At 37.9% G+C, this 27924-nt stretch overlaps 1 protein-coding gene across 1 annotated transcript in view; it reads left to right on the top strand.

Moving 5' to 3' along the window:
- Window positions 1–27924, top strand: part of LOC148132976 (protein eyes shut homolog) — a 182253-nt gene that overhangs the window by 131330 nt on the left and 22999 nt on the right. The window contains exons 5-7 of the mRNA XM_087951349.1: window positions 509–699; window positions 5185–5276; window positions 19717–19867. Coding sequence (XP_087807475.1) covers window positions 509–699; window positions 5185–5276; window positions 19717–19867 — 434 coding nt within the window. The remainder of the gene's footprint in view (window positions 1–508; window positions 700–5184; window positions 5277–19716; window positions 19868–27924) is intronic.

Consider the following 27924-nt stretch of genomic DNA (forward strand, 5'->3'; position numbering starts at 1 on the left):
TCGCTTCTCATCCAAGAAGCTCAGAGCTGAAGAAGCTTTTGGATGAGAAGTGGAATGTCTTCAAAGAAAAACCAGAAAGTCCATTTCCCTTGTTGAAAAAAACAGCTTTGGGACAATCATGACCAGGATGACTGAGAATTTCCATAGACATTTAATTGTTGATCTGAATTTTTTGCCTTACCCTCTTGGATTCCTTTTGCAATAGAGATTAATATATAACATATATAGTTCAGAAATAAATCCATGCAAAAGGAATACACTCACAAACGAGCAGGCATTTTCTTTACAAGAGTGTTCCGACGTCGGATTTATATTCAAATCATGTAGTTGCTCAATAAATAGACATCGTTGCACTTGAATGCTTTCCTCTTTTTCTTTATCTAAACAATGGTTAAGAAGCATCCCTACATTAGTGGATGAATGTTATCACTCTTCTGTATCCAAACAATAAGCCTTTGATATGTAATCAATTGGTATACATTCTTTCATATATATTTTTTTCTTATAGATTTTAGCTATATTCAATACCAGGGGAATTCTTTTATGGAATTTAGAGGGATTACTTTGCATCAGCACAATAGCATCAATTTACAATTCCAGACCTCTGGCTTTCATGGCCTCCTTCTCTATATTGAACAGAAGCCAACAACAATGGGAAACTTCGTTATTCAGCTTTCTGTCAAACGTGGTATCTTAGAGGTAACACTTCAAATTATTCGTTTCTAAATTCTATAAGATTCTTCTTTATAAAGAGTTTTAGAAGTCTGTGTTTGCAGATTGGAAAGCATAATATTTACTGTCTAGAAATAACCAGATGTTACTTTTAACAACAACAACAAAATCCTTTTAGAGAATTCTCTTTGTAGGAATTATTTGAATCGAACATAGAATAGATACTGATGTAGCAAAAGTATAATATGCATGGGTTGGTATTCATGGCCTCTACCGAAAATGAAATGTAATAAATATGGTGCATTAAACCATGGGGCAAAAATATTAAGTACATCACAAAGGTATTAGCTATTTGTCACATAAACCTTGATGCAAACTTGATAGCATTAATCCTTAGGTTGTTTTATAAATTTGCTGTACAATAGAAAATGGAAATATAATATATTCATTATTCATCCTTTATTCTTAATGAAAAACATGAAACTGATTGTAGATACAGTGTAGCTATTTTGCAGAACAACGACTGAGTTTTTGCAACAAATTCTGAGAGCTATGAGAATATCTAAGAAACACCTTTGTTGCAAAGGCCTTTCCATTTATTGCTTAATATGCACACCAGTCAAGAAATATATGGGTTACAGCAAAGAAATTGTTTGGCAGGAGTTTGAATGTTAAATGACTGATTTTAGAAAAACCAAAATAATCAATGTAATAATTATATTCATGTTGTAACCTGCCCAGAGTCTCTATAACAGTGAAATGGGTGGCCTACAAATTTAATAATAAAATACAATAATAAAAAAGAATAAGATATAAAAATAACAGCATTTTTGAGACTGACATTTCTGCATTTTTGCAAAACGTTAGTCATAGGAAATATTTATACCTGAGGTTAAAAAAAATGTTTCCTATTAACTTACTAATTGGTGTAAATGGAGTAGAAAACAAAAGTAAAGTCTCAAAATGTTTTCAATTCAACTATCTAATCCCCGTATTTACTCCTCTCAAATTCTGCCCAATATTTACAGACATTTTTATGATTGGCATTTACATACAAATTATCTTCAAAACCTCATTGGAAAATAAATATCTTTTCCAGAAAAAATGGGAGCATCTAGATTTAAAAATTAAGCACACACACTTATATTTTATTGGGTTCTGCTAATCTAGTTGAAATGTATGTGTGTGTGTGTGTGTGTGTGTGTGTGTGTGTGTTTTTTTTCTGAGGTTTTCGCGGGTATTTGTATGTGGATCTTTGGTTATTCGGGTTTTCTCCCACATAAAATTGGAAGTATCTTGGCAACGTTTCGACAAAGTCTCATTCATCATCTTCAGGCTTGTGTCTTTGGCTTTGTGCTTCTCAGAGTAATGTGAGCTTGCAGCTGCTTCTTCCTTTTAACTGCTAGTGGGGGTGTGACTTGATTGGGTGGGGGCTTGGCTGTGTTCTGATTGGTTGGGGGATTGGCTGTGTTCTGATTGGCTGGGGGTGTGTTCTGTTCAGGTGGGGGCTTGATTGTGCTCAGGTTAGTCTTAGTTGCTGGGGGATTTGAGCTGGTGAGCTGTGATCCTGTGATCCAGAAGCTGTACCGCAGCTGCATCACTACCCGCTTCAAACCCCTCTGACCCATACATGAACCGAACGGACGCCCACCATGAAGATGTGGCATGACCGTGAATGTGAAGCCAAACAGCAGGATCACAGCCTACCAGCTCAAATCCCCCAGCAACTAAGACTAACCTGAGCACAACCAAGCCCCCACCTGAACAGAACACACCCCCAGCCAAACAGAACACAGCCAACCCCACAACCAATCAGAACACGTCCAAACCTCCAACCAATGAGAACACACCCCCACCCAATCAAGTCACACCCCCACTAGCAGTTAAAAGGAAGCAGCAGCTGCAAGCTCACATTACTCCGAGAAGCACAAAGCCGAAGACACAAGCCTGAAGATGATGAATGAGACTTCATCGAAACGTCACCAAAATACTTACATAAAATGTCTGTAAATATTGGGCAGAATTTGAGAGGAGTAAATACGGGGATTAGATAGTTGAATTGAAAACATTTTGAGACTTTACTTTTGTTTTCTACCCCATTTACACCAATTAGTAAGTTAATAGGAAACTTTTTTTTAACCTCAGGTATATATATTTCCTATGACTAAGGTTTTGCAAAAATGCAGAAATGTCAGTCTCAAAAAATGCTGTTATTTTTATATCTTATTATTTTTTATTATTGTATTTAATTATTAAATTTGTAGGCCACCCATTTCACTGTTATAGAGACTCTGGGCGGGTTACAACATGAATATAATTATTACATTGATTATTTTGGTTTTTCTAAAATCAGTCATTTAACATTCAAACTCCTACCAAACAATTTCTTTGCTGTAACACATATATTTCTTGACTGATGTGCCATGATGTAGCATTCTGGGTTTTAGTCCGGCTTCGATTTTGGGGTCTGGGTCTGTGTTCTTGGCGTGTGTCTGCTTGTTTGGTTTTGGGGTCGGGGTGTGTGACAGCTGGCGACCCCAAAACCAAACAAGCTGACACACACCAAGAACACAGACCCAGACCCCAAACTCGAAGCCAGATTAAAACCCAGAATGCTACATCATGGCCACCCGCTCAGGATATCACATCAGAAAACTCAGGAAATTACACCACAAGAACTCAAGAAGTTGCAACACAGCAAATGATCCAGGATATCACAGCACAAGACCAAGGATACCACAGCAATAAATCTCACAAGGTCATCACACAACCCATTACCCAAGCCGTTACAACACAGGAGGTTAATGGAAAAGAGATTAAAACACAAACGACCCAGGAGATTACAACGCAGGACCCAGGATACCACAACAAAAGAACTCGCAAGCCCATCACACAACCCATTACCCAAGCCATTAAAACACGAGAGGCTAATGAAAAAAGATCACCACAAAACAAACGACCCAGGAGATTACAGCACAAGATCCAGGATATCTCCACAACAAAACTCACAAAGCCATCACACAGCCCATTATACCAACATTTACTCCATCAACCAATCAAGAGGCAGCAGCGCAGCCAACCAGCCCAGCACACCAGCCCCCACCACCAGTATTTATAGAGAGACGGCAGCTCCGATCACACACTGCTTGCACTGGCATGAAGCCGAAAGCACCAGCCTGAGGATGGCGAGTGGGACCTCGCCGAAACGTAGCCAAGATATTCTTAATCTTACATGGGAAAAGACCCGAACACACCTAGACCTACATCCCTTACCCGTGAAAATCTATGAAAACATATATACGTGTATATATATATCTGGTATTCAGCTTTGTTCAGGTATTTTCCCGTCATTATAGTTGTGCTTTAAAGTTGTAGCAGCGTTTCAGCAGAATCTCATCTTCCATCATCAGGCTTCTGTATTGTGTTCGCCTGTGAGTCAGACTTTCACAGACGAACACAATACAGAAGCCTGATGATGGCAGATGAGATTCTGCCAAACGCTAGCTACAACTTTAAAAGCACAACTATAATGACGTGGGAAAATACCCGAACAAAGCTGAATACCTAACATATAAGTACTTAAGAATATATATATATATATATATATATATATATATATATAGATATATATATATATATATATATATATATCCATATCCATATCCATATCCATATCCATATCCATATCCATATCCATATCCATATCCATATCCATATCCAATCCATCCATATCCATATCCATATCCATGTCCATGTCCATATCCATTTATTTGTCATATACTAAATAATAATTTTAAAAAGTCTCAAATCCAAAATTAAATAAGAGGTTAATAGAAATCATTTTTAAAACATTTTTTTTAAAGGACAAACACAAAGGCTTCTTCTTCCAAAAACAATCTAGAACAAGTGATGTTCATACAACAGAAGCAAATATGTAATAAAATCGGATTTTCCAAATGTTCCAATTCATATTGGAAAGGGCTTATCGTTCTCTGAACCAAATTGACATCCATTTGGTATAAAATTACCATCTTTCATTCATACACCTAGGACATAGCACGGAGGGCATCACCAAGTTGGATTGTTCTTGGTGAAGTAGATAAATCAGCTTTAAACCTCTTAAAAAGTAGCATCACTAATACCATGCATAATAGCAAATGGACAAATCCTCTGTAAATTAAATTGACTTATGTATGTATGGCAATCTTTGAAGTAAAGGGAAAACTATTCATGGATTTCTATTTGAAATGCTTTATGGACATGTTCACTTTCTCACTATTTTTATAAAGCCGGACTGTAAGGATAACAAGAATCATTCTGGCTTCCTTGTGAATTGGGATTTACCCTGATTTTCATTCTGCCTAAAAATCCATGTTTCATGACTCATGGAACACTTTTGTTCATATAAAGCCTAATGTTCTGACTTGTCCCAATTTGGCTAAGCCCGGATCAGAAATTTCTGACATCTCCAAATGTGACAAATCAATCTTTTGTTTCTTTTCGTTTGTTTAGTACCAATTCAAATGCAATAACGGAGATGAAATTAAAAAGATCAGTACTGATATCAGGGTGGATGATGGACAGAAGTATGAAGTGCACATTAGGTAAGTTTCGTGTTTTTCTATCACAATATTTAAATCTGTCTATAAGCATATTGGACCAATCGCTACATTGGCAGCCAAACCTAACTAATGAAATGAATAGGAAATTGGCCCTGATTGAAGTAAAGTAGATATGTTATATGCTATGATATTATTTTCAGATAAATAGTGGAGCAAACTAAGATGGGGGATTTGTTTGTATTCCAGAAGGCTTTCAGCAAGTTAAAGTTCTTCAAAAGAAACAAAAAAGTTAATGCCATGTTGGTAGAGATACAATAATTTTAGAAAAGAATGCCGATTAAAAGCTAGGTAGAACTATGCTTGATCTGTAGGAGCTTCATATAGTGTCACAAGAAACCATGATTAGAAATCTGGTCTTCTGCTGCAGGTTGAGAGAATATAGAAAGGTAGAGGTGGTGGGCAAGAGACTGTGGGCCCAACTTTATAATTTCTTCATTTAATTTCTTCTTGGGAGTGAAGGAAACCATATTCCTTCCTGTGACCATTTTGAAACTTACATCTGCCTTTGGATAACTTTTCATGTGCTATTTGTGTATCCCAAAGTAAGGTTGTATATGTTGATGGTACATGAGACACATAAATGAGTTTGTGTGGAAGTTCTGTCAGTTATTCCTGATGTTTACCTATCAAAAAAGCATCTGAAGAAAATGAAGCTATGCAACAAGTTTTATTATCATAATAGCCAAACTAATCAAAAGTACATGACTTGAATATATATCCTTTGATGAATTCCAGAAATATTAAACAGTTCAGTTCAATGAAGAATGATGTGATGTGACCCATGCCTATTAAAACAACTCCTTACCCTTTGAAGTTCACTGTTTCCTATTGTCATTTGCCACGGCCCTGCTCCATTTTTTTTCACCAGCCAAAGCAGAAGTTTTGAAACTTTTGTTCTGGTATTGAACAAATGGAATGCATCTAATTTGAGAAATCATAGTTTGATTAAAGTCTAGTAGGCTTCCCTCCAAACCTATTACCTATAGCAGTTGCTTCACTGCAACTAATATGTACTGCTCCCTGATGATGATCACTGATGAACAGAACATAATAACAGAGTTGGAAGAGACCTTGGAGGTCTTCTAGTCCAACCTCCTGCTCAGTCAGGAAACTCTATACCAGGGTGTCAAACTCACATCATCACAGTGGTGTCACATGATGTGTCAGGACTTTTCCCCCCCTTTGCTAAACTGTGCATGCTGTGGCCAGCGTGTGACGCATCCAGCTCATGGGCTAAGAGTTTGACAGTCCTGTTCTATAGCATTTCAGACAAATGGTTGTCCAATCCCTTCTTAAAAATTTCCAGTGCTGGAATATTCTCAACTTCTGGAGGCAAGTTGTTCCACTGATTAATTGTTCCAACTGTCAGGAAATTTCTCCTTATTTTTAAGTTGCTTCTCTCCTTGATTAGTTTCCATCCATTGTTCAGGTGCTTTGGAAAATAGTTTGACTCCCTCTTCTTTGTGGCAGCCCCTGAGATATTGGAACACTGCTATCATGGCACTCCTAGTCCTTCTTTTCATCAAACTAGATATACCCAATTCCAGCAACTCTTATTTATATATATTTAGCCTCCAATCTCCTAATCATCCTTGTTGCTCTTCTCTGCACCCTTTCTAGAGTCTCAACATCTTTTTTACATCATGGTGACCAAAACTGGATGCAGTATTCCAAATGTGGTCTTACCAATACATTATAAAGTGGTATTAACACTTCACATGATCTTGATTCTAGGTTAATGAAGCCTGGAACTGTATGTGCTTTTTATCTAGTTTGGATAATGAAACATCTGCAAGAAAATAACTAAGCTCAGAGAGCATCAGGGACCCCTCATTTCAACCCTGAGCTACAAATAGATGTCTGCATGGGGAACCATTCAGAGTTATCTCTCTAGGAAGATAGTTGTCTGATGAGTGAAGATGTGTAACTCCAAGATACATGCAGAGGAAATAGTCAATTCTTCTTCCACGTAAAGCAACCCTTAGATTATCCCAGAGCAAGTCAAAATCTGACAAGAGTGTCAGTTAGTGGCTTTTTCCAAATCACAATTTAAACAAAACATTTGTATTGGTAAGTTTGATGATATGATGAATAATTGTAGTTGGCTTATATCCAAATATGCATGTAAGAGGAAAGTTAGATGTTTACTGTATCTCGTCGTTTCTCGATGTTTTATCTGGACATCTCGTTGTATCTCGTCGTATCTCGATGTTTTATCTGGACATTTTTTAAATTTCAAATGCATAATGAATATTTAGCAAACAATGAAACAATACTTAAGCATGGTATTGTTGTCTGTACACTGTAAATGGAAGGCTAAATATGAGAACATATTTGTCTAAGACTGTCTAATACATTGTGTCAGAAGTGAAGTTTGTAAAGTCATGGTTCACAGCTAGTTGGTTAGCCCTTGTATTACTTATGCGGCATCCATGCAATGACTGACACCTCATTGAGATATAAGCTTATTTAAATTGGTATCTTTCCATAATTAAGCAGTGGTTTAAATGGATTGGTATAGAAGATAAATAAATGAAAGCAAACATATTCAGGGTATGCACCAAGGTCAAATAAGGGCAATCAGGAAAGATAGATAGCTGGTATCAAAAAGACAGAGATTGCTGAGAGCAGCTGTTTATTTCAGATTATAACATGACATGGAAATTTATTCTACATTTCTGGTATTGTTTTTATGGAACTACAGGAAAATGATAGTGCATTATTCAATTTGATATGCATTATCATATTTGTGAATTGAATTCAATAGTGTCTGGCCTTTAAATGTGCCAATGCACAGAAGAATTTACAATGAAAAGTCCTCCACATTCATGATTAACTAAGACACTTAATTCTCATATGCCTGTTTCTATATTTTCAATTGAGTTGTTCAACCTGTAAACATATCCGAAACACCTTCCTCCTCCTATTATATAACCCTACGACAACAATCCTGTGAAGTGAGTTCAACTGAGAAAGAGAGAGTGACTCACCCAAAATCATCCAATCAGCTTTTATATCCAAGGTGAGACTAGAACTCATAATCTTCTGATTTGTATCCTGATGTCTTAACCATTGGACTTTCTTGAAGGTATTTTGAATTTTCCAATGTGTCCCTTTAAGGATTGAAGATAAAACAATGGTAATACATTCAGGCAGATTAGAGACAAGAACTATGGATATTAATTTGGATTCAGTATATATTCCCTTGACCTGTCTATCACATATTTGTGGAGAAATGCTCCCCAAACTATATGTTCTAGGGTACATCTGCTGCAGCCATTATCATGGCATATATATTCCTGAAGCTATTCCTAAAATCAGCTTCTACTGATTTTCAGATTAAAGTTATGCCCGTTCACCCTCACAGAAAATACTGACTTACTTACCTAGGAAAAGAGAGAAGCGATAGAAGGTCTCTGGGAGTTCATGTTGTGTAATGCATAACATGTTGGTCTTTTGACCCAAGTTTATATGCAGTACCTTAATCACGACCTTATACACTTGTGTTAAGCCCTGGAGCTTAAAGGGCTGCTTTGGATCAATCACTCTCTCTCAAACTATTCATAAGGTTGTTATAACAGAGATATCGAAATATTGCAGATAACATTGCAGAGAGCTCCATGTAAGCTTCCTTCAGCTCTTAGAGAAAAGGCAGGTCATAAACTTAATAAATAAATAATAAAATAAATGACAATAAGCAAGATCTTCTCACTATCACTGAAGATGCTATTTCTGCCGGCAATTCAGTGCTTTCCTTTTTTCATGCAAATGCTTCTTGTAAGCATGTGAGAGTCTAAGCCTCAGGATACATTTTGTATAGGAGGGATGATGGAAGCCAGAGATATTTTGTAGTTTATTACCAGTCTTTCTTTAGCCCCATTTAACTTTTCCTTTATTGCTAATCATGATTCATTTTGTCCTTGTTTCATAAATGTTTCCACTCCTGATCACTCTAACAATTGCTGTTTTTTTCCACTTGGTTGGAAAACTAAAATGATGATCTGCTCTGCATTGAAGCTCACCTCATTAGAGAATAATAATAATAATGCACAGAAGCAATGGAGTAACAATAATCACATCTTATAGATTCCACTGAATGAATCCCTTTACAAATACAAAGGTTATACCAGTCTGAATATTGGGCCACTCCTTGAATAGTTCCTTCAAAATAGGTGGAATCAACCTCTCGCATGATGAATTTGCCACTCTATGGATCCAATCACACATCTTCCTGGGATTAAACTATCCAAACAAGAAGGATATAGATCTAATAAACAGGTGATCAAATTAACGATCATGTCTACTTTCTCAGGAATCAGAGGATCAGATACTTTCTAGATATGGAACAGGACCCTAATTTGACCTACTTGATATAATTTATTCACTTGGACTGTAACACAGAGAAAAGAAAACCAGGTTATCTGAGGACTGTCTTTTTCCAAGAGTTTCTACCTGTCCAGTCCTATCCATAGACTGGGTATGTTACAGATCCTGTCAGCCAAAGAGTTTTGACTGGAAGGAACTAGAACATGGGCCTTCTCTGCTGTAGCCTCTGCCTTGTGGAATATTTTCCTTTCAAAGATTAGAATGGCCCCAATTCGGCTTTTCGCAAACTTCAAAACTTGACTGTGTACCCAGATCTTGGGCTCATAATGTGTCAAGGGCCCTGTTACTTGGCTTTACTGATAGTTGACTAATAATTAATAATCATTGCTGTACTTATTTATTTTGTGGATGTTTTTACTGTTTTACTGTTTTTTAAATTGTTTTAATTTTAGAATTGTAAGCCATCCAGAGTCATTTGGTTGAGTTGGAAACTATGGTAATCAAATCAATAATAATTAATACAATCTATAAATAAAACTTAATTCATCTAAACTTCCCCAGGTTTTGTCCTTACAACTGCTATTTTATTTACAACTGATAATTTACATGAAGTTGAAATTCAGTCATATGCCAATTTTGATGTTATTTGGTTTTATAGTTTCCATTCAGTACTTTTTTTTTTCATGAACTATGTTGCTCCAAAATCATCTTTTGAGTTCTTAGTATTATGTGGGAAGGGGGAAAAGGTACATGTGTTTTATTTCCCTTAAGTCATTTTTGAAAAAGATCCCTAGAGTTGAGAAGAAGAGGCAATTAGTTTCTCTACAAAATTAATTGAACAAGATGACTGTAATTATATCTAATTGATTGTAATTTAATTAATAAGAATTTAATCATACTAATTAGTTGATCATAACCATTGTTTTATAGCTTTTCAAAGATAACAGCTTGATGGGGCTATTATACAATATTTTGACACAAATCACTAAATAGATGGCTAATCAGTAGCATCAAAAGACAAGTTTGAATTGAAATCAACATCATCAGAAACCTTCAAAACAATGCACTCTTTTCCATTCAAAAACTTCATACACAAGAAGCACAAAGCTTCATTCACATTGTGCAGATCAAGCCTTCTCTTAGCTCACTAGAGAAGGCTCAGTTTGCATAACTCTAAAAATAGGAAATTCTGTTTAAATATTAATGTAAATTTAAAAATCATTAAGTCAGTTCTACAATTTCATAATTTTATTTTGGCATGATGAAAATACTCTGAAAATGGTAACAACAACAACAATAATAATGCCAACATTTTAGAGTTAGTCTAAAAGTTGAGAGCAAAAATTGGAAGAAGAAATAGCATTATGCTGATGACCTTGTCCTGATAGTTGTGCAAAGGATCTCCAAGTCCTAATCATAAAAGTTAAAGAGCAAAGTGAGATAAAAAAAAATCTAGGCTTAAAGAGAAAGAACAAACTAATGACAACAGATTGAAGAACCAGCCTTAGAATTAACAATGAAGGTATCTTTTTGTTTGTTTATTTTTCATTTTTGAATCATTCATCTGCCTCAAAGAGGGATTCTCTGTATAAATTCTTCCTTTTAGCATCAGCCATTAGCAGTAAAGGAACAAGCAATCAGTACATGTGCTACCAACTTGCACTTGGTAGAGCAGCCATGAAAGCCTTGGAAAAGATATTCAAATGGTGTGATGCATCTATACTTACAAAGGTCAGAACTGTGCAAACTATGGTATTGCTTGTTACACTCTATGAAAGTTGGCTTTGAAAAAGCAATGTAGGAACAGTATTGACATTTTTGAACATTGATGTTGGAAAATACTCCTGAGAACACTGTGGACAGTCACAAAAACAAATGTATTATTGAATAAATTAACACAGACTTCTCAGACAAGACACAAGTGGCTGGGCTCAAATTATCCCAAGATGGACACATTTTGCAAAGAACAGGCTCTCTGGAGAAGGTACTAATGTTGGAAAAGATGGAAGGAAAGAGAAGCGAATGACCAACAGTTTGCTTTCCTCCCAAAAGTAAAGAGGTAAAGGAGTCCCTGCAGATTTTTACTCAGCTAATTGTTGCTGATTACAGGGATGGTGTTCATCTCTGTTTCAATGGCCATTGAGTCAGTGCTGTCCAAAGATGTTTCTGTGATCATGTGGCCATGACATCATGAAGCACTGTTACCTTCCCACCAAATTACTGCCTATTCATCTACTCGCATTTGCATGTTTTCAAACTACTAAGTTGACAGGAGCTAAGGCAAGGACGGGAACTCACCCTGTCACATGACGCTCAGGTCTTGACCCGGGGCTATTGACTTTCCAGCTGACAAGCCCAGCCCCTTAACCACTGAGCCATTGTACCACCCCCTCTCAAAAGTGGAAAGCTATTAATTAAAATCAGACCCATATTGCCATCACGAGTTATTTACATTTTTCTATTAAAACTGAAGGTTGGGTTATTTGTATTTGTATGTAAGGCATATAGGAAGAACTCATATAATTCAATGGCTTAGTTCCCATTTTTAGTATATAGAAAGTGCTAACTTCAATAGCAAGCAGTCTCCATGAAAAAGGACCCTAAATGACCCTGAAGTGACACTTTCTACAAAAATAGAGTATTAAGCTAGATGAACCTAGGCCCTGACTCAGTGGATGCCACTTTGATAACCATTACTAGTTTTGGGTAGCTCAAGAGCAGTCACACTTGTTCTATTAGCCCTTGTTATTCCTTATGCTAATGTGCTACTTCCCATAACTTTCACTTGCAAATCTAGTGACAGCTGCAGTGGCAAAGACCTAAACTCTTAACCTTCTATTTCTGGGTGAGTGCAGTTCCATCCAAAAGAGTATCACCTGAGTTTGTTTTTCTTTTTCTTTTCCTATTTAAGTCATTTAAATGACCACCTGATTGAAATGTGACACTGGGAAGTAAGAAAAAGAAATCAAAATCAACAAATCAAACAAAAAAACATCAGGTATCATTAAAACCTAATAGTTTTGATTCAGCTTTCTCATTATCTAATACACTACTATATTGTCAGGATATAATTTTAGCTTGCTTTCCTTTATCCAACTCATCATGAATCATAAGCAATGTTCAAAGGTGCTATGTATTTCTTAGATTGAAATGGTAAAGAGCTGCTGAACCAGGTGTTGTCAGCATATTGATGGAACCCCACTCCAAATCTCCCATCATTACCCATTAAGATATTCAAGCCGAAAGAATGTGTAATGTTTAGAACAGGTAGTTTCCAAGGCTCCTCCCAGGGGTCTAGAACAACTCACCAATAACTCACTGCTGCCAACTCGCTATGGGAAAACTCACTGCAAGACAACTCACTGCAGTATGGTATAATTCAGTGCAAGCTAACTGTATTGCTATCTGCCACTGTTTCCTCAACACTAGTGGCGGATAACAGTACAGTTATCTTGTGTTATCTGTGTTGAATTGTCCTGTGGTAATTTGGCTGTGTCAAATTGTCCTGCAGAGAGCATTGAGCTATCCCATATTGAACTGTCTCACAGTGAGTTGTCCCATGGCATGTTGGCCACAGCAAGTTGTCTCACCATAATAGAACCAGTGGAACCAAATGGAAAGATTCAGAATCATATTATACGGCCATGGTGAGTTGTCCCATTTTTCTTCCCGGTGACTTGCTCCAATGAATCTAGAACTCTAGATGAATCTTTACAACTATGTTTGGGATAAATAATGAAAGTTGGACATAACAAATATCCAACTGTTTCATCTTCCCTTTCTCAACATCTTGGTGATGGCAGTGTCATAGAATACAAACAAGTTATGCAAACATAATAGAGTCAAAAAAAATAATAATCCTCTTCATTATAACCGCTGCTATAAACAATCTTCATAATTGTTATGAAGGGTTCTACACTTCTGTTCCCTGATGGACATTTAGTGAGGAATGAAGCTGATTTTTAAAAAATTATTTAAATGCACATATGTGCAGAGACAAACACGTTATAGCAGAATGAAACAGCTTGACAGCTATAGCTACTCTCTAATATGTGGACAAACATGCTATTTCTAATAATCATAGCAGAGAGATACTGCAAGATGTCGATTGGGAAAATGATTGTTTTGATTATGAATCTAAAATGCAGAAAAAGTCCCAAGTTGATTGAGAACATAAGAACACTGTTGTACAAAAGAAATCAAGCTGATTGTTGACTCTAGCCTAAAGTATTCTCCACTCAAACAAGCATACTTACAATCAATTATATCTAGCAGTATATTCAAATTCATATTTAAATATTATTTAAATGCAGATTTACATATTTTTAAAATTAGTTTAATATACCGGTAGAAACAGATTTATGAACATATATATGTGAAAATAATATAAGTCAGAAAGAAAGACCGATTTTTTTCAATGCTAAGCATTTCAGCACAGATCTGATAACGTGCATTATTTAAACTGAAAGAGAAATCTAATTTATGTGTTACTTCAGCTAGGAAATGTGCAGTGACATAAAAATTCTTTTGAACTTTCTAAATATATCAAGTCAGGAAAAGGCCATACTGGCACTCTAGAAAGTATAGAAAGATATGCCCAAAGAATGTTCAATTACACCAGTAATAAATTTTCATAGTGACTGATGAAATATTAATACCAGGGACAACAATGATTAATGTACTCCGATGGTGAAATATCACTGATGGACTATTATTGCTCCAATATTGTGGATGATGAATAACTTTTATAGATAGTAGGTAGTATGGGGTTCTCTCTTTTTATAATCCTATTGAAATTAGCATTTCAATTTAATTAAAATTATAGCCACTTAGTTTTTTTTAAGATTGTTGGATATGATGATCATAGTTAATAATATTACAAATGACTTCAACTGCACCAAACAATGGATTAGAAATAAATGCTATATGTGTCTACAGGAGAGTGACCAGTGCATTCAGGAAACAGGACCATATTCTTTCAGAGTCCAAAAAGGGAAAGAAATGTAACATTTAACAAGCTTGGCAAGAAAGGCAATCTGATGTTTCATTATCTTTTAAATGATTTTGCCATAGAGTCTAAACTATATTGTCAGTACTTGCTGACAAATGCCATTAAATAGGACATCATGCACATGAGTTTGGAGATGCTTGCAAATGTTTTTGTTATGCTAAGTCACCCTTTCTCCCAATGGCATATTAGCAGATCATCTGACCTTTCTATCCATCCAATTTTGAATGGCCCTGGGCGCTGAATACAGCTCCATTTGGACAGATCTCATCACCCAGGTTATAATTAGAAGGCCAGTGTTTAATTATTATATTTATGGGAAGCACAAAAGATGAAGCTACACAATTACTGTTAGGGCACAGTTATTAGCAGCTTAACCCACAGGAGCAGTTGAATAATTGTGCGTACATTTCGGTACTGAACGAGGAGAAGGAGGATGCCATCACTGTTCCCACAAAAATTAAATGCCCTATGCATTGGGTGTAGAACAGAGGTGTCAAACTCAAGGCCCAAGGGCTGGATTTGATCTGCGGGGTGCTTAGAACTGGCTCATGGGGCCACCCTGGAAATAGTGAAGGACTGGCCCGTGGTGCCTCTGCCAGCAAAACTGGAGCTTGGGAGGGCTGCACATGGGTCCTCCTGAGCTCCATTTTCACTGGCAGAGGGTTACAGGAGGCTGTTGCAGCTAAAAATGGAGCTCAGGGGCCCATTTCTCTGGCAGAGCATTTGGGCCACCATAGGTGCCCCCAACACAAGTGACGTCGAACTGGCCATGCCCATCATGGTGACAACCACTCCGGCCCCCTGAGGCCAAACACAACCCTGATGCAGCCCTCAATGAAATCAAGTTTAACAACCCTGGTGTAGAAGAAGGTTGATGGGATACTTATACTAGACATGAACTACTGGATAGTAGTATCTTCTGCAAACATTAAAGAATAATTTTTTGAAGATTGTTATTTTAATTTATCCTCTCTTGGAAATGTTCAATCCAACCTTTTCAGAGGGTACAAAACTACACAAGCACATGGTGAAAAACTGCTCACTGGAATCCTGAATTGTTAACATCTTGTCCTACCAACAGAAAGCCCAAGGAAACAATTCCAGAATATTACTTGCTTGTAGGCAAATGCATACATAACAGCTGTTATGCTGAAAACATCTCAGACAAATTGCTGTATCTTTTATCAAGTAGCAGTGGCCTGAAGCCAATATATGGCTGTAAATCCCAGTATACATGGCCTGCAATAGGCAGCTCTGCTTCATTTCTATCAGCAGAGTTCTTTCCTGTGCTCCCGCCATTTCCTTGATATATGTCCTTGATCGATGTCCTCCAGCTTTTTTGCCTTCACCATCTCACATCTTTTTTTTTTTTGTGTGCATGCACAGAGCAGGTGGTTTTACACCTCCTTCTCCCTCCCTCATTCTATTCTTCTTCTAGATCCCCAATTCTGTCTCTGATGCTGATGCTCCTTCTCTCTTTCTCTCAATCCTTGTTTATTCTGTTCTTCAGCCCAAAACATTTTTTTTTAGAGATCAGCATAGATGCGAGGTTGGGAAAAAGGAGGAAAACTTAACCCAAGCACTATTTCTTAAATAACAAAATGCACACTTTTAAACATGGGTTCAAATTGCTTCCAGAAGGGAAGGAACTAGATATTCCTGGTTCCATCTCTCCCTTTTTTTTTTTTTTTGCAGTCTGATGGTTAATGGAAGAAGGAATGCTGTAATGCAGGGGTCTCCAACCTTGGCAACTTTAAGACTTGAGGAATTCAATTCCCAGAATTCCTCAGCCAACAAAGCTGGCTGGGGAATTCTAGGAGTTGAAGTCCAAAAAATCGTAAAATTGCAAGATTGAAGGCCCCTGCTGTAGTGTATAAAGAAGCTGGTCTCTCAGCAGAACTGATGGAATAGCCTGCTTCACTTCTTTCTTTCAAAAGGTCTTTGATCTCTTGGTCAGATGTTATCAGTGCATATTCAGTCACATAAGATCTCAGTATCTGGAGAAGATCTTAAATCCCTAACGTATTTATTTATATCTACATATATGGATAGATGTCTATAATCCCCTACTTCAATTAACAAATGGATTGTTATACACTGCTCAAAAAAATAAAGGGAACACTTAAACAACACAATGTAACTCCAAGTCAATCACACTTCTGTGAAATCAAACTGACCACTTAGGTAGCAACACTGATTGACAATCAATTTAACATGCTGTTGTGCAAATGGAATAGACAACAGGTGGAAAGCATAGGCAGTTAGCAAGACATCCCCAGTAAAGGAGTGGTTCTTCAGGTGGTCACCACAGACCACTTCTCAGTTCCTATGCTTTCTGGCTGATGGTTTGGTCACGTTTGAATGCTGGTGGTGCTTTCACTCTAGTGGTAGCATGAGACAGAGTCTACAACCCACAGAAGTGGCTCAGGTAGTGCAGCTCATCCAGGATGCCACATCAATGCGAGCTGTGGCAAGAAGGTTTGCTGTGTCTGTCAGCGTAGTGTCCAGAGCATGGAGGCGCTACCAGGAGACAGGCCAGTACATCAGGAGATGTGCAGGAGGCCATAGGAGGGCAACAACCCAGCATCAGGACCGCTACCTCCACCTTTGTGCAAGGAGGGACAGGAGGAGCACTGCCAGAGCCCTGCAAAATGACCTCCAGCAGGCCACAAATGTGCCTGTGGCTGCTCAAACGGTCAGAAACAGACTCCATGAGGGTGGTATGAGGGCCCGACGTCCACAGGTGGGGGTTGTGCTTACAGCCCAACACCGTGCAGGAGATTTGGCATTTGCCAGAGAACACCAAGATTGGCAAATTCGCCCTGGCGCCCTGTGCTCTTCACAGATGAAAGCAGCTTCACACTGAGCACATGTGACAGATGTGACAGGGTCTGGGAGACACCGTGGAGAATGTTCTGCTGCCTGCAACATCCTCCAGCATGACCGGTTTGGCAGTGAGTCAGTAATGGTGTGGGATGGCATTTCTTTAGGGGGCCGCACAGCCTTCCATGTGCTCGCCAGAGGTAGCCTCCAGGGGGGGGGGGGGGGGGGGGGGGGGGGGGGGGGGGGGGGGGGGGTGGGGGGGGGGGGGAGGGGGGGGGGGGGGGGGGGGGGGCCGGTGGGGGGGGGGGGGTGGGGGGGGAGGGGGGGGGGGGGGGGGGGGGGGGGGGGGGGGGGGGGGGGGGGGGGGGGGTTGGGGGGGGGGTGTGGGGGGGGGGGGGGGGGGGGGGGGGGTTTTTTTTTTTTTTTGGGGGGGGGGGGGGGGGGGGGGTGGGGGGGGGGGGGGGGGGGGTTTTTTGGTGGTGGTGTGTGGGGGGGGGGTTTTGGGGGGGGGGGGGGGGGGGGGGGGGGGGGGGGGGGGGGGGGGGGGGGTTTGGGGGGGGGGGGGGGGGGGGGTTTTTGTGTTGTTTTTTTTTTTTTGGGGGGGGGGGTTTTTTTTTTTTTTTTTCCCGCATTTTTTTGGGGGGGGGGGGGGGGATATAAGATAGAAAGGCAAGAACTTTTTAAAATACCTTATACAAGTCAATACCTTACATAAGTGTAAGGTATTATGCAAATACATTCTAAGTGGTTTCAGTTAATTCCCAGCTGTCTTTTTCCTCACTTCCAATTCGTTGCATAAAACCTTCCATTCCTCTGCTTTGTTTTGACAAGGATGTTCTTTGGAAATAATCTGTTTAGAATTACATACTAATTTGTGCACAGGGCTAAAATAAGCAGTGGATAGGTCGAAGTAAAAGTCAGTGGCAACATCAATTATTCATCTTTGACATAATGTACACCCTTTTCTTTCTGACTTCTCTCCCTTTCTTTCTGGCATCAGCATCGCCATCTATCTGATTTGCAAATCATTCCCAAACTAACCCATATTCCTCCTCCTCTCGGTTTATCCTCTTCTTGTGCAATTCCATCATCTATTCTGTATGGTGTTTCCATCCCCTAGAAGAAATCATTTTGCAAATGGCAAATCAAACCTTTGTCTTCTGAGAAGCCACAAAAGCCTCCTCTTATCCATGGGTCCAGCTCAGCTTTGCAGATGGCTTTGATTGATCAGTGGCAACAAACCAAGAGGAGGGTCTTCTTAACAAAGCTGTCTTTCAGAAATTTTTCTTCGAGTTGGGTCAATTGAAATGGAAATCAGAAGTGGAGGCATAGCAAACTGTTTCTTCAGTGGAAAAAGTAGGTGGTTTCAAAGACAAGTTAGAACAAGAGGAACACGAGTCAGAGACGTTGCTTCCTCCTCCAATTTTTCAAAGATGACTAGAAGTTTGATATGGCTTGGCATCTCCTGTTTGTGTTGTACGGTGAGGGCTGCTTTATTAACAGAGGAATGGTGACATCATTATGTGATAGGATACACAATCATCGATGCAGCTTGTCTTCATCTTTTATCTCCTTTTGGCTTAAGAACTAATGCATTATCTGCGATCTGAATAACTAACCTTTCAAAGTACTTTTAAAAGGTTACCAACTGTTCAGTGATCATCTCTATTGGTTGTTGACAAAACACAGTCCAAAATATTTATTAAATAAGAGTGGAACTAAATGGAAATATTTAGAATCAGGCTGAACGGTGAAGAAGGATGTGTAAGCTTTAAATCTTAATTATAATGAGTCTAACAAATTAGCAGAAGTCCATTGCTTTAATTATTTTATTTTGGGGCATGGCATTATTTCTGGATGATTTTTACATGAAGTACTTTGAGCAAAAGGACGCTTAATCAATTTGCAGCCTTAAAAATAGTAATAACAATTCAGATGGCAAGTTTTCCATTGTAACAAAGTACTTTAAACTGTAAATTACTTTTTAACCTTTTGTAATATAAAATTGCAACGTTAATGGGAGATCAACTTCATATTTTAGAAAAGCTGTTCAAAACAAGAGAAAAAGGAGTGTGTGTGTGTGTGTGTTTTACAGTCATTTCCTCAGTCACCATTAAATTGCAATTAATTTAGAACTGGTATATTAAAGAATATCCATCCTTTTATGGACACATTGTAATGAGTTTGTCAAGGAACTCTTTCAGGTTGTTGAGCTCAGTTGTAAAACTTTGCTTTCCTTGTCGTCCTCCCAAATGTATGTAGGCAAGATTTGGAAACGTGTGAGGCTGTCATGACTGTCCTGGGAATTACTGTGAAAAGGTCCAGAATTGGCAATCCCTGGTCATCTCTCATTTGGAAACCAACAGGACCAATATTTGTAGGTGGCCTACCACATCACTACGCAACAAAGCAGGTAAGAGATTTTATCTTTTTTTTAAAATAAAGTTTTATTTGGGTTTTCACACATACAAAATGCAAGTAAAACATCTTTCTTGAAAATAGCATGGTCCCGGGTTGAACTTATTTATACAGACACAAAACTCAATTTCATGCTCCTTTTTGTGTTATATTCCATATCTTATACTATTCTACATTTTCTATATAGTTTTTCCCCTTTTAATTTTCTCAATTTTATTTTGATTATCTCATCTCAATTCAAATCATTATATATTTATACTTTTGTCTGTTCTGTTTCAATTTCATATTATCTTTTCTCATTAAACAAGTTTTCTCCTGTAGTTACTAATTGGAGTATGACACCTTTATATCTTTTAATTACATCCATTCAACTCTTATTTAAACTTCAATATATATCTTAAGGTTATGACCTTCAATATAATACATAATACATAACTTCCAATTGAATTCTGCTTGGTACATTCTTATAATACACACTATATTCTTTTTTAAAAAAGGATTATAAATATATGTAATTATAAACCCTCGTTCCATTCCAATTCAGTTCTATCATTAATAATCATTAAAATCTTAACATCGTTAACATTTCTTTTCAATTAAATATCATACTTCCTTAAAGACACGTATAATCTCCATAATTAATTTTTCCCTTATTTCTCTTCACATATGTTTGTAAATCATTAAATATTCATTTTGTTACATTTATTTATTGACAAGCATTCCACTGAATTACAATAGCTATTTTATCACAACATTTTAATCATACATTGTTGCATATTTTCTAAAATTATTTCTATTTCTAATATAACAATACTATCTTATGTACCTTTGCAGAATCCCCTTTTCCATTAAATTTTCACCCATTATCTCTAAATAGGCCCTATTTCTCTATATTTTGTTTCTGTCCTTTATAACTTCTTTTCCTTTCTTTTTTCCCTCTCATCTTCTCCCTCCCCTTTTTACCCCCTTGTCTCTCTACTTCTAATTCTCTCTTCTGCATTTCCCTCTTCTGTTGCTTTCTGATTTTATACTTATTTTTCACTCTATTTTTTTTTTGGGGGGGGGTTGTTTTTCCCAATCTTAAACTTTCCATTTTCTTTCCCCTCTTTTCTTTTTCCCCCCACCTAAGATTACTTGTTCATTAAAGATGGCTTCTTCTTTGTCCCAATCTTCTTGTTCTGCAGGCATTTCTTGTTGTTTTTCATAGTTCCAAATCTCCATTTCTAAGAACTGAAATACGAAGCCAAAAGAACCTCTCCCTTCTTGTGCATCTTCTTTGTACTTTTTAAGTTCCATTTTCAGTTCTTCTAAAAGTGGAGCCATTTTAAATAGTTTTAAACAACCACCCGATTGATTTTAGTCATTCAAATACAATAACCAAAAATCCAGAGATCATCAAGTAATCCAAATAGTCCCAAGCTGTTTCTTCTTATTTCTTTTTCCACTTTCTCTTCCTGGGGTTTTTGTTGCGATGTTTCAGTTAAAATGTATCCTTTGGAAGTCTTGTTGAGATTTTGCTGTAAGTTCTTTTTAATTCCAGGCAGTCTCCTCCCTTCCAGATCCTGCCCTTTTATTCTTTTTCTCTCCTTTCCTGTTTTCAAAAGCTTTTGATTATCCAGAAATCTTTATTATCCCTTTGATTTTTATTTTCAGCATTAAATGCCTATTAATGCAAAAGTGGAATTTTTTTTCCAATTTCTTGCTTAATTCTCTTAGCTGTCAGTATAGGAAAAGGAGGAAAAAAAACCAAATCTTTTCCCTTTTCTCTCTCCTTCGCAGCTTAAAAATCTTCTTAGGGAACAATGTTATTGTTTTTTTTAAATAGTTTCAATTCCAGGGTACCTTATTTGTTGCTTTCGCTGTTTGACACGGTCAACCAAAACTTTCTCTTCTTATCTTCCTCCTGCACATTCTTTTCCGGTCGAGTTCTTCTTTGTGGTGGCCATTTCTGACCATCGCTACAACTGCCTTCGGGAAAGGGAGTAATGGCCAGCTGGGGAGGAGAGATGCAGCTCTCCTCAACCCTGCAGGCAGTCTCCCCCTTCTTCACCATCTCTACGGGGTGGCTTAGCCCCAAAACCAGCCGGCTCAGGGCGCTCCAGCGGCGAGCATGGATCGAAACCTCACAGAGATGAAGTTTTGGTCTGTCGCCGAAGAAGCTCAAACCCAAAGAGATCTTGTGCTGCACCTGGAGTGCCTTATATTTAAAAAGATGGACACTCTTGTAGCAACATGTTAAGGTCCATTTTTAGGATGGCATTTGTTCCACAGACAGTATGAATTTACTAATAGGCAGTGTAAAGACACCCTTGAGTTTATCTTGACTTCTGGTAACTACATTTACACAACTATAATATAGAAATAGTTTGGGATCTCCCCTGGGATAGTTTTCAACTTTTCAACATCTAGTTTACAGCCCCACTATTCTTCGTGATCTTCCTTCCAAAATTAACAAGCTCTTACTCTGCTTAGCTTCCAAGCCTACTGAAAGTAGGTGAGGTCATGATTTCTTGTTCTTTTTTCTTGTTGACCTGTTCTCATGCTTTCTTTGAAATTGATTGAATTACACATTCTTTTCACTATTGTGAACTACCCTGAATGGAGAGTGCACACTTGTATACCAGGATATAACATTGATAAGAAGAAATAAATAAATGGAAATGCTTACTGAAAAAAAGATATAGAACAAACATCCATACTTCCTTTTTGAAACTAACCATGGACTATCTAGGCCCCCTTCCTTCTAGAAGGAAGGAAGGAAGGAAGGAAGGAAGGAAGGAAGGAAGGAAGGAAGGAAGGAAGGAAGGAAGGAAGGAAGGAAGGATCTACATTATTTCATAAAACATTATAGGATGGAAATCACAATCAAGATGTATTCTAACATATAGATAGTTTTCAACATCCGACCACAATTGAGACTGGGATTGCTGTCATAAGTCAATGCAGTTGTTAATCATGATGTTACAAGACTGTACCAACTAATGATGGCAATCCCAGCATTTTCATTGTGGCCATTAACCAAGAATCATGGATTATTAAGCGAGTACCCACCCTAATCGTTTCCAGCCTTGAGCCTCATTAAGGTGAAGGACTGTTTCCAACTCCCCTCACCCATTTATCTCTCCCTTATCCATGTCCTTTCAGCCTCCCCGCCCCCTGCTTTGTGGAGCAGCAAACAGACCCAGAACCACACAACTCTGGGGATGCTTGTCACACCCCAGGAAGCTTCAGCCACCACAGCCTGCCACAGCCTGCATTTGTCCAGCCGCCTTCTCTCTCAGTTCACTGCACTGAAACCATTTGCCTTTTGCACCCAGCCATTGTGCTCAATGCAGAATTGCCTGGCTCCTGTTCCTTATCATTTTTAGAACTACCTTCTTAGACAAACTTTTCCTACCCTAGTCCTTCTGAGCCTTTTAAAAAGTGTACTCTCTTTGTAACACAACACTGTTGTCAGGATACCTTTGGAAACATGGCACAGCTAAGGCTGCACAGTTTCACAAAGGCTTTACAGAAGCTCAGGAACCCATGTGTAGAAGGGGGCTCCAAGTGCTCTTGTGCTATGTGGAACCACTGGCTGAAGAGGTGGTGGCCCCTCTAGTAGTAAAGTTGTCCCTGTTTAAAGTTGGTTTTGGGGAGGAAATGTCTGAGATCATTAGTATATAATCCTTTTCAATGGGACAGATGGAAAAGAGGACATTGGGGCAGCCAAAGTTATGTTTCTAGATTGCAGCAGTTGAATTCTTCCCTTCCATGTTTTATGGGCAGAAGGCCATTTCCTCTCAGGGAGATTGGGGATTGACGAGAGATGATACGCAGAAATGGAATATAAGAAAAAGTCAATATAGATGAGACTTCAGAACTAGGTAAACCAACCTGATACCTTGATAACCAGCTCCTCCAGCTGCTGAGATTTCTTGTTCAGTTCATCTGACAACAAAGAACAGAAGAATTTATGAAGAGCAATGCTGTGTCAGATTAGAGGCCTACATAATTCAGAATGAACCAAGTGCCCATGTGAAGCTCATCAGCTACTTTTAAAACAAGTACCTGATCATGGACTTGTCCCTTCTGTAAAAAAAAAAAAGCAGTTCTATTATGCAATCATGAAGAAAGGGGAAAAAAACCAAATCCCTATCCAGTTTTTCTTTAATTTACACATGTCAACTATGTTCTGATTATGCATCTGTTCTTCAGAATGATACTATCGAAATATGTTTCAGCCCACCCATTCCCATCCCCAAATAAACACATTGGTCAGACAACAAAAGAACAGTCAAATGCCTGAATAGGAACTCTTTAGCATATTCCATCTGCAAACTCAAAATCTGAAATGCACAGAATGCGTGCTCACCTGGTGTGCTAAACTACACAAGTAATGTGCTGTTAAAAACAAAAGCAAACTGCTTTTAGTTTTTGAGATAGATTTTTGGGGGCAAAGAGACAGCAAGAGAGAGCCAGACAGAGCAAATCCCTTCCTTTATTGGAGTAACATATGGGTTGGTCACTGACATCGCTACAGTTTTAAAGAAATTAAATCATTCTATAATATAGAAGGAAACAATGGGGGAGATCAGAATGGTCAAGGACACCATAGGAATCTTCTTCTGAATTGCATTACATTAAAAGCATTGTGTTTGTTTTACCTCCTGATTAACCTATCTGGAGCAGTAATAAGGGCAGTAAGCCTGCAGCTTCTCCGCAAAGCAGGCCTAGGTTTTAATTCCTGCAAAGATCTGTAAGCTTAATTTAATTTAATTTAACTGATGGGAATTTAATTCCTGGGGAACTTAGCTTCAGCGATGTGAGTTTACATGGAGCAGCTTTACTGGACTAAAACAAGCCAGAAATTATATTACAAGTCATAATTTTGGTTGATCGTATAGAAAGAAAAACTTCATATATACATACATTCAAACAAATGGCACTAACAACAACCATCAAATATGCTCCTCTTCTTTCTCCTACATAAATAATCAATGGTTGCTTTGGGTTTTTTTTCCACAATTATATTTATTTTTAAAGCCCTTTTAAAAATGACCAACATTTAAAAAGACTTTTTTTTTCACCGTGCCTTCTCCTCACGTAACCTATTTCTTGATTAATATAAAAGTGTTCAGTAACTCGTTCATGATGGGGTAACTAGTTCATGATGGAGAGATGAAGGGGAGAGGGAGGGATGGGGAGGGAGAGGGAGAGAGGAAAGGAGAGAGGGAGAGGGAGGGAGGGGAGGGGAGGGAGGGAGGGAGGGAAAGAGATAGAGAGATATCATTCCTTAGATCTCTTTAGAGTAGTCATGAGGTTAGAGTGCCATGCAGGGACTGGATAGAAAGATATGTGTTTAGTTTCCTAGCAAGCACCCACATCAAGATTTTGTTTGCTGCTTTCACCATTCCTTGCACGCCTTACAGAACTGACTGTTTATTTATTTAACACAAAACTTGTATTCTGTACATCTAGTATTAGGATCCTATATATGAATTAAAATGCCACAATCTCATGGTTAATAAACAATAAAACAATGCATAAAGAACAAATTAAAATGGGGATAGGCTCAGTACATGCAACCCAAAATCAATACGGAGAAAAGTCAAATTTTATCAGAATAAAAAACATCTTCACACTGTCTCTGAATATTGTAAAGCATAGTTTATTTTCCACCAGTGCTCCTGCTAATATTCATCTTTCAAATGCTGTGCTGTTATGAAAGATGGATAAGAATTGTTTCATCAGATACAAAGCATTTTGGCAACTACTTTTGCGTGAACTGAGTGAGTGATCTATTGTTTTTTCTGCTTTGCATAATTTGCACTTCAAACAATTTGATGATTTTTCAGTTCTGGCCTTAGTTGTGCATTAGTTTGAAAACTTTGCTCTTGAGCAGCCAAAATCTAGCCTTCAGTTTCTTTTTAAAATGTTCCAGTTGTAAGCCATTGCCAAGTTTTATTTGTATCCACTTTACATTTTATCAGTTATTAATCAGTCACTGATATTTCCTTTATGCAATATTTTATTAAGCTGTTTAACTATAATTGGACAAAAGCTAGTCCTGCAATTGATTATTTCCAGGAGATGTTCAGTTTTTAATCCTTTTCACTCAATTTTAACCATTTCTGCTGTTATTATTAGTTCTTCCTTTTTTTTTTTTTTACTAAATTCATCTTCAAATTCTTTTATCCATCCATAGATAAAAGTTTCCCATCTTTCTAAAACTTGTTTCTTTTTTGTTTGGTTTTCCATTTTCATAATTTCTATTGCCATTTATACTTTGGTAGAATCACCTCTTAAAATAGTTGAATTGCTTAAATTGGATGCTTTCTATTTCATCATGTCCAGTTCTCCCAGATATTGCTACTATTTGTTACTTTATTATTTTCAAAGCTTCTTCAATTTTTGGGGGAGCTAAGTCAATATATTTTTATCAGGCTTCTCTTGATTCTTACATTCTACATTTCATGTTCTTTAAATTACTTGCATCTGTTCTTACTTTTCTTTACCTTGGCTCCCAGTCTGATCTTCCACTTTGGGATTAAATATGACTTTGCTTTTGGTTTTCTAATTTTGCTACCTACTTCTTTTGTAACCACCAATGCTGTACTGTAGGCAAATCAATTGGACTTTTCAATAGATTATTTTAATCCTTATAAGCACCTTATTCATATCCTTCATTGTAGGTGTCAGGTCTTTTTTGGGTACTATTTTCAATTATGCAGTCTTTGTCTTTCTGCTAGTAATTCTGCATATTGTTATCTGAGTTTCATCTATTCTACTATTCATTTTCACAATTTTTTCTGAACCTCTTCCAGGCCTGCATCCCTGAATAGCTTATTTCTGGTAATGAATCTCCTTTGATCTGCTAATAATTGCATGGTAGTATTTGAGTCTGCATAAATTCTTTTCCACAGTTCAAACATTTGCTTTAAGTTATCCCTGCTTCATAATAGCAGGCTATGATGGTGAGATTTTCAAACACAATATACTTTTGTCTTGTCTGTGGTTGTAATTTCTCTGGTAATCCTACATGGCTAAACCCTGGTTGCACAGCCACAGCTGCTGAGTCCCATTGCCCATTGTTGACAAATGCCCTGAATGCTAACATCTGACATAGTCCTTGTTGATCTGGGCAACAATTGATCCATTCTTTTTCTGATTTCTCACCATATTAAATGGGTTGATTGATACATTTAATCTGGCTCTTCCATTAAGACCTGTCTGGCATGGATGATCCTCCTGGTAGACTACACTATCTCTAGCAGAACTCTCAAACTCATTCAGAGCATCATCATCCTCCATCACAAGGGGATATTCATGGAGGAGATTATTATTACATATCATATTATTGTTATGATTATTATACAATAATTATAATTATTATATACCGATTATTATTATATACCTACTATGGTTGGTAGAACAGTTATCCAGATATTTATACCCGGTTTGGCATTTTTAACCACCTATTGAGTCAAGGGGCCCTTGGTGCTCTCTGAGCTTGCTTGTTTTCTTGCAGACATTTCATTACCCTAACTGGATAACATCATCAGTGCTAGTAAGGAGTGCAGTTTGCTGTCAGTTTATATTCCAGCGGCTTGACCAGTCACTGTTGGTGGTGGCAGTCTTAAAGATTCTTTGGTTGGGCTGTTTACTGATGGCTCTTTGACAGTTTCTTGATTGGGGTAATGCTTACTTGATTGTTGGTCTGAAGTTGACCTTTGAGTTGACCTATGCCGATCGAGATGCTGATTACTGGTGGAGAGGTGCTGGAGTCTTTTTCCTCTTTTGGGCTCTTTTGCCTCTTTTGCATAGTCTATAGATGTTGTTAATATCTATGTAACTATTGATGGCTGATTTTTCAGAGTGCCAAGCTTCTAGAAATTCTCTGGCATTTTTGGATTCGGCCTGGTCTAGGATTGTCACATGTTCCCAATTGGAAACTATGGTTAAATCTGTCTATATGTTGTGAAATTCATCATGCCTTCTGACTGCCAGTTGGTGTTCATGGATGCATTCTGCCAATCTTCTGCCTGTTGAGTCCTTTCCAAGGGCCTGGGG

This window comes from Notechis scutatus, chromosome 1 (genome assembly GCF_049901735.1).
Source record: "Notechis scutatus isolate UNSWTSFEM ecotype Mainland chromosome 1, rNotScu1.2, whole genome shotgun sequence".
Classification (NCBI taxonomy): domain Eukaryota; kingdom Metazoa; phylum Chordata; class Lepidosauria; order Squamata; family Elapidae; genus Notechis; species Notechis scutatus.